Source organism: Sceloporus occidentalis, unplaced genomic scaffold, assembly GCF_023333645.1.
Source record: "Sceloporus occidentalis isolate IW3139 unplaced genomic scaffold, rSceOcc1.0.p SCAF_3, whole genome shotgun sequence".
In the NCBI taxonomy this organism is placed as follows: Eukaryota; Metazoa; Chordata; class Lepidosauria; order Squamata; family Phrynosomatidae; genus Sceloporus; species Sceloporus occidentalis.
The window spans coordinates 146,874,786-146,882,838 of record NW_028316983.1 but is presented as its reverse complement, the minus strand read 5'-3'; the positions used below and the strand labels follow the sequence as shown (position 1 = coordinate 146,882,838).

Below are 8,053 nucleotides of genomic sequence, written 5' to 3'. Positions count from 1 at the left end.
GGGAAAGGGGAAATCCAAGGCCCTCTCCCCCAGAGAGAGGGAACCAAGACTCACCATGATGGGTGGCATCAAGGAAGGTCTGAATCGTGGCAGTCATGTCGGGTAAGAACCTGGTCCACAGGGCATTAATGATGTGAATTAATACCCTTGCAGAGAAGAGAGAGGCCAGAGGTGACAGAAAATCTTGTTTGTTCAGAAGAGAGATTTGCATTCTTCCATCTAACCGCATCCAGTGGATTAGAAACTCCACTGACCATTTCTCCCTCAGCTTGTCCTTGTAACACAACTTACTCTAGTGACATGTAGTCTTTGAAGTTCTTGCAGGTCTCATCATGGGGACTGGATTCATACATGACCACGACATACAACAAGGTGTTAGAAATGAATGGGACCCAGATCATCCACTTCTCTTCATCAGCGATGTCTGTTATTATCTACCCAATGGCTTTGATCGCCCTCACCTGAGTTGAGAAGGAGATTCTGGCCTCAATAAGAGGACTGATTGCAGACAATCAGGAAAGAGGGAGGGTCACCCGGCCCTTCTCCCCAACTCTCAAAGACAAGGGGCAGATGGGACCCCTTTGAATTTGCTCAGTGTGGAGCAGCCATGTAAGGATCAGCAGGAAGGACCTCCTTCTGGGTGATGTCATTACCTTCCCTGCAAAGTAATCCTCTTTCTGCTGAGCCAACCAAGAGCACTTACTCATCTTGTCCAAGAGCAAGAACAGGGCATGAGGAGAGGACACTGCATGAGTGTATAACAGATGCTGTCAAGAGAATCAGGGAAGGAGAGGGAAGTCACATCCTTACTGGACTTTCAGCCCCAGAGAGGGAAAATAGGCTCAGGGCCCAGGGATGCATGGGACAATAAGAGACAATCAGCCTACCTTTTTGGATCTTCCCAAGGTGATTCTAAATAATGGTCCAAGACGAGTTCCATATGCCCTTGGGCCAATGTGTCTGCAACTTTCTCGGCCTCTGAAGGGTCCAGATGGCAGAACGTCTTGCAAAGATGATGCAGAGCCTTCTTTTCTGGGGGGGGGGGGGGGAGGTGGGAAATTAGCTAACTGCCATCTACTGTATGTGACAAGCCTTGAAACATGCTGAGCAAGTTTATTTGTTTGGGTGTGCATTGGCTTTATTATGGTTTTATTTATTATGATGGAAGCGGATCCATTCGCACGCTCTCCTCCTGGTCAGGAGGTTGAAATGTAGGGCGTGTCCTGGAAGGTGTCATGGCCACCCTGCTCAATGGGCCTCTTCGTCATGCTCATAATGGAGGACATTGGGATTCCTCCTGGTCAAAGGGCTGAAAAATCCTGGAAAAGGAGGAGGCCAGAATCCTTCACTGCCTGACTACAGATCATGGTCCCTTCTCAGGACACTATTGGGCATCCTGCAGTAAGTACAGGAGATCAAAAGATGAGAACTCTCTGTGGTCTGCAAGACTCTTTCCTTACTGGCTTAAAGCGAATCTCCTCCATGCCAAACCTCTGAGAGGTGCTCTTCTTAGCACAGGCCCCTTATGGCTCCATAAGTCTGAAATGAGGACAGGAAAAAGCCATGAAACGTGACACCTTCTGTCCACCAATGGGGCCAGAATGATGCTCCAAACAGCCCACTGAGGGTACCACAAGGGCATCCTTATGGAAGCCCATGGACTGTGGATGAGAGTGCTCCTTCCAGAAGCATCTAGCCACGTCCCCAAGGTGAAGCACCACAACAGCCATCCTCCCATTTGTTGTTGTTATCTGCCCTCAGAGTAACTGCCCAAAGTGGACTAAGGGCAAAGTTCCTCATTCTCCTCTCTACGGATGTCATCATCTAAGGCCCAGTCTTCGGTATCCTGGAAATAAGTGGCGCAGAGAGAAGAGAAGTAAAAGCCATCAAGACTCTCTTTATATATAGATGTGCGTGTGTACAGTTGACCCTCCTTGTTCGTGGATTTTTTTATTCATGGATTCAAGCATCCATGGCTTGAAAATATTCTAAAAAAAGTATAAATTCCAAAATATCAAGCCTTGATTTTCCATTTTATATAAGGGACACCATTTTGCTCTGCCATTATATTCAATGGGACTTAAGCACCCATGGATTTTGTTATCCGCTGGGGATCCTGGAACCAAACCCCAGGGGATTACAAGTGTAGCGAAAAAATACATTAGCCTAGCATAGCAACAAGCAATCACGATCCTGAAAGTGTCAGCCAATGAGATGCTGACAGAGAAATGGTTGAAAAATCTGTTTTGGCAGTTGGGATTTCAGTTAGGGATCTAGTTTAGTGAGTTCCAGAGTGGAACTGAGGTTATAGTCCAGTGTGAAGAGATTATAACCTAGGTCCTAATAGATACTCCAGGTTAGGGAGTTACCTTGTGGAAATAATGTGCGGGTTATACTTTGCCTGAGTAGCAGAATTATTTTAGGGCTTAAGAAAGCTAAGCAAAAGGGGGAAAAGGACAGTTTTAGTCCTTGCAAACCAGTAACAGTGATACTCTGTGGAGAGTTGATTTGTAACCAGGGCTGCATCCACACTGGAGAAATAACCCGGTTTGGCACCGCTTTAACTGCCCTGGATCAAGACTCTGGAATTCTGGGAGCTGGAGTTTGTTGTGGGACCCAGATCGGTGCTCTGCTTCACTCTGGGCCTACAACAAACTCCAACTTCCAAGAATTCCAGAGCCTTGAGCCCAGACACACTTAAAGCGATACCAAACAGGGTTATTTCTCCAGTGTAGATGCAGGCAAAGTTGACGTTAGGAAAGTAACTTTACCAACCAAACCAAGAAATACAAGTCCATGAACATATGTTTATACTGAAGATATTCAAGTAATGTCTGTTTGAAACCCCTGTTTAATAAATTTCATATTTTATTTTTAAATAAAGCTTGTCTTCATTTTCAATCCCATCCATGTTACCATCCTTATCAATACACAGTCCTTTTAAAACAGTGATTTTTATAAGGGTCCATCTTAGTATGGGGACCCAGTGTCACATAAGAATATTTTGGTGACAGAAGAGTGTGTGTGTCACATAAATTAATATGGTGACAGCGGTGGGATAAGAAAAACCCATGGGGCTGCTATCTTAAGGAGAAGAAATAAGGTGAAGAAGTGTTCTCTTCACAAGGTCCCACTGTATGTATGTGTGTATCTATACATATCTATATAATTAAATAATAATAGGATCCCCTCTGGGGGTCAGCCAGACTCTTTCCTTACCGACAAAGAGCGAATATTCTCCATGCCAAACCTCTGAGAGATGTCCTTCTCCTCAGCGCAGGTCCCCTGTGGCTCCAGAAGTCTGGAATGAGGGCAGGAAAAGGCCATGAGGACCACAAGGGCATCCCTATGAAGCCCATGGACTGTGGATGGGAGTGCTCCTTCCACAAGCACCTGGCCACATCCCCAAAGTGAGGCGCCATAGCAGCCATCCCTCCCAGGTGAGAACAAATTACCTGTCTGAAGCAGAAGAGGGGTCACACTCATCCTCCATTCTCCAGGTATCACCTTCCAAATCCTGTGAAAAAAGTCGAGGGAGGGGGGAATGAAAGGGGGTACATGAGGCCCTGATCCCAAATAACTTTCCCTAAGAAAAGGGAGAAGGGGATCCCCCGCTTTCCCCCCACTAACTTACCCATAAGATGGCAGGTTCATTGACATTATGGGTGACGTTCTTCTCCAACGGTTCTTTTTGGCAGCTGGGAGGAGAGACAATACAAAGGTCTGAATAGAAGCCCCTCCATGGTTCCTCCTGGGCCCACATGCCCATTGGAGATGGAATGAAAGGCAATACCTCTGATCCCCTTCTTCCTCCTCAATTTTTGGCCTCTGTGGGTGCCTCCTCCATTTGTGGGGGATCCTTTAAATGGAAAGGAAGAATGAATGTGGACACTCCTCCACTGAAGGGCTGGCTTTCCATCTCTGTCTCTCAGGAGCAGGGGAATTTGCACTTGAAGGCAAGCCAATGCAGAGCAATCGGGTGACATTATACTATTAGAACGAGTGCAGCTCAGCTATTGTTGGACTGCTTGGGACAGTTGAGCCACATTGGACAAGGCACCATGAAGTGCAGTACATTCATGCAAAAATGTAGGACATTACAAAACAGAAGCCAAACCAAAAATCAATGTAAATCCATGCTTCTTAGCCATGCTCGTAACAGAGTACATTTGGAATTCCTCCTGGTCAGGAGGTTGAAACGTCCTGGAAAAGGAGGACGCCTGGTCACCCTCGAGGGAAGGGGTCAGGGCCCTTCACTGCTTGACCACAGGTCATGGTCCCTTCTCAGGACACTATTGGGCAAAAGAGGAGGCCCCTCTGTGGGTCTGAAAGACTCTTTCCTTACCGACAAAGAGGGATGGACCTCCACAGCAAACGCCTGAGAGGCAACTTCCTCCTTCTCCTCCTCCTTGGTGCAGGTTCCTTGTGGCTCCGAAGGACCGAAATGGGGACAAGAAAAGGCCATGAATCGTGACTCCTTCAGAGCATCCCTAGCACCACTGGCCATCCCTCTTGTCCACCGATGTGCCCAGAGAGGTGCTCTGGAAAGCCCACTGGGGGACACAAGAGTGGTATCCTAAAGTGGATCTCTGATCGCTTCCGTAAAGCTGTAGCATGGAGACAGGAGAAGACCTTAGAGCCCAGGAGAGAGGTCAGGGACCATTCCCCAAAGACGCCACCCAAAACCCTGACCCATTCAGCCCTTTCCCACTTCCCAAAGGCAGATATGAAAACGCCAGCAGGCCTAGCTCTCCCTGGCAAACAACAACTCCAAGAGATCCCCAAAAGGCCTCCTTTCCCAGGGCCCTATACAGGAAACTCCCCAGAGAGCATCCGTGATGCAAGCCCTCATGGCCCAAACCTAAAGGCAAAACATGAAGACCCCTGCTGCTGCTGTTTGGACTACTGTCCCTAAAAAAACAAAATCAGAGCAATGCCCTAAAATCAACCCCAGCCCTAGGTCCATGGAATGACTTGCCTTTGGAAAAGCAGAAAGAGGGGAGATGGAGATGACCCTGGCAAAAGGGAGGGAGGAGCCTTCCTTTTGAGAGTCTGGAGGTCCACTCACATTGATGTTTATCACACTATACTCTTATAGTGCTACTATTCCACTTTGACTCCTCTAGCTGCCTCCTGTTGCATTCTGGGATTTGCAGTTTTAAGGAGGGGTATTTAGAATTCTCAGGCAGAATTCTCTCTGCCTGGGGGGCCTGGGGCGGAGAATGGGGCTGCCCACTGCTGCCGTTTATCCTTGGGCCAGTCACACTGTCTCAGCCTCAGAGGATGGTAAGGGCAAACCCCCTCTGAACAAACCTTGCCAACAAAACCCCATGATAGTTTATTTCACTTAAGGTTTGCCATACGTTGGAAATGACTTGAAGGCGCAGCAACAACATATAAGTGGATTTAGTCATTCATCATGCAAACTTTTGCGTTGTGTAAGGGCCAGTGTGGTTTGAACCAGGTCATGGGGAGACCAGGGCTTGAGTGCCAGCTCAGCCATGTCAACTCACTGGGTGACCTGGGGCAAGTTACACTCTCTCAGCCTCAGAGGATGGCGATAGCATTCCCGTTTGAAGAAACTTGCCAAGAAAACCCCCTGATGGTGGGAGACCCAGAGCCCAGTAAGACCTGCCATCCCCTGAGGTTCAGAGAGTGTGACTCACCAAAGTGGATGTTTAATGCTTAAGCTGGGAATTGAACCCTGGTCCCAGGGTTGTAGTCCAACGAAGCTAATACTACTCCATCATGCTGGCTCTCTCACTGTAACAGTGATGATGATGATGATGATGATGATGATGATGATGATGATGATGAATATGATGATATTATCATGGGGGGCGGGGGATTAAGGCCACCACTGCCGCACATTCTTGTTTGGCACCACTGTAATTGCCCTGGCTCTATGCTATGGGATTCTGGGAATGCAGTTTTGTTTTGGCACCCAAACAGTCTGAGCTATGTGCAGAATAGTGAAATATTAAATGTTAAATGTTAGACCATGTTAAACCCAAAGGGACTGTTATGGAATAAGCAACTGAAATATGCAATAAGCCTATTTAAACGTCAAAAGGCGGTGTGTGTTTTTGGGTTTTAAAGTAACAAACAAACAAAACTGAAATATACATTAAAGCCATGTTAAATGCCAAAATGTGGTGTGCGCTTGTGTGTGTTTTGGATATTTTGGGGGGTGGGTCTTTGATAGTTGTATGTTGGCCAAAAAGAGGAGCTAAATTTCTGCCTGCTGTCCAGGAAGAATGCCATTTTTCTTAAATGTCCTACATTTTTTCTGCATTTTGCCCCGGTTTGGTGGTAGAGAATTATGGCACCCCTGCCTGGAGTGGATTGGGGTGCTACAGATAACACTAATATACTCTGCTTTTGCTTTTCTGAGTGAGCTGTGTGTGGTTCTAGGACATTATTCTGGACCTTGCTGAATGGACTGGACAAACAGAAAAGAAACATGGGAAAATTCTATTATATATGATCACAGCTCCTGGAATAATCTATGCTAGGAAATGGAAAATCAACAAAATACCAATGACAGAAGAGGAATGGACAAATTAACAATTCATCTTAATGATAAGACTGTGAAGCATTTTGATGACAACCGGAAATGTGTAACACCTCCATGGAAAAACACATTAGGGAATCTAACTGCATGAAATGGTCTATAAGATCTGACAATGGATTTTATTAAGGTCAGAATCTCTCTTTGAGGATTTGAGAAACAATATAGTTGGGGTTGATAACATAATGAGACAGAACATAAAGCAAGAATTCAGTTTCTTTTCTGTTTGTCCAGTCCATTCGGCATGTTCAATAAATAAAGTTCCAGGGTAAGTGGAAAATCAATCTTGAGTGTATCCATTATTTTAGAGTGGATGTTTCTCCAAACAAAAAAATGCCTTCGTACACTGCTACCATATATTTAGAAGGTACTGTTATCCTCTCCACATTTCCAACATTTGTTTCTAGCATTTCCGTATATTCTAGCAGGTTTGGCTGGTGTTAGGTACCATATGCAGAACACTTTATAATAGTTCTTTTTCAGATCATAGCTTCTTGTAAACTTTAAATGTTGATTCCATACCCTAGACCACTATTCCAGTGGCATTTTTGCCAGCTGCTCTGCTTGGATTTTAATTGAAATATTTCTAGTTAATTTTTTGGCTTGATTCAGGGATGTCATGCAGGTATGGTTTTGAACCTGCAATGATCATAATTTAAAGGCTTGTTTGGGCAACGGGGTCCTTCTAGATCAGTAATTCCCAAACTTTGGTCTTCCAAATGTTTTGGACTTCAGCTCCCAGAATTCCTGACAGTTGGGGTTTCTGGGAGTTGAAGTCCAAAACTCTTGGATGAGTAAAGTTTGGGAATCCCTGTTCTAGATGTTGTTGTTGGTCTACAGCATCCATGATTCCTCACCACTGGCAGTGCTGGCAAAGGCTGGGAGGATTTGTATTCTAACATTTTGGAGACATAGTTGTATGATCCTCCTATAGTCAAGTAGGAAAGCTACTTTCATTTATTTAAAACCATGCATATAATATATATATGTTTAAATTAGCAGCAAGAAAGAAATACGTTTGTACTAGCAGCGTGTATGCAGTAGCTTCATATTATCCTCAGAAAGACAAAATGCCAGAGCTTGTGCCACCTGGATCTTTTATCCATGGATCTTTTATCCATCTTTCACTGGCAGATTTGACCAAATCAATATAAATAAAATTAAGTTTGTCTCTATGTTAACCACATCATACACAAGTGGCTTGGATGAAGGGCCACAAAATTTAGAAAGTATGTTTGTATTGATCTGATTTAAAACCTGGACTAGGTAACAACCAAAGATCTACTAGAGGTTGGGGGTAGCTGTCCAATTATTTCTTCAGAAACATTTGAATGGATTTGCACTAAACTTGTAGGGCATGTTTGGGACGATCTAATATACAAAAGGGAATACATAATTTACCTGAATGAAATTAAATGAGGGAAGGAGGCACCCCCTGCCCCCAATTTCCCGAAAGCTGAAAAGATTAGCACCAAATTTGTG

The 8,053-nt window shown here is 45.1% G+C and overlaps 1 protein-coding gene across 1 annotated transcript; it reads right to left on the bottom strand.

Moving 5' to 3' along the window:
- Positions 1–1,712: 1,712 nt before the first annotated feature.
- Positions 1,713–5,503, bottom strand: LOC149316936 (uncharacterized). The gene is made up of 7 exons (XM_089518341.1): positions 5,478–5,503; positions 4,346–4,429; positions 3,794–3,859; positions 3,635–3,698; positions 3,456–3,517; positions 3,220–3,301; positions 1,713–1,846 (listed from the first exon to the last, which is right to left on the bottom strand). Exons 1-7 carry the CDS (start codon positions 5,501–5,503, stop codon positions 1,781–1,783), a joined length of 450 nt encoding a protein of 149 aa, XP_089374467.1. The 3' UTR covers positions 1,713–1,780.
- Positions 5,504–8,053: the final 2,550 nt, after the last annotated feature.

Coding starts and splice junctions, on each gene's coding strand:
- LOC149316936 (XM_089518341.1), bottom strand. CDS start 5,503: ATGGCTGAGCTGGCACTCAAGCCCTG. Junction 3,699..3,793: donor GAGGAAGAAGGGGATCAGAG/GTATTGCCTTTC, acceptor CTCTCCTCCCAG/CTGCCAAAAAGAACCGTTGG. Junction 1,847..3,219: donor AGAATATTCGCTCTTTGTCG/GTAAGGAAAGAG, acceptor ACTTATTTCCAG/GATACCGAAGACTGGGCCTT.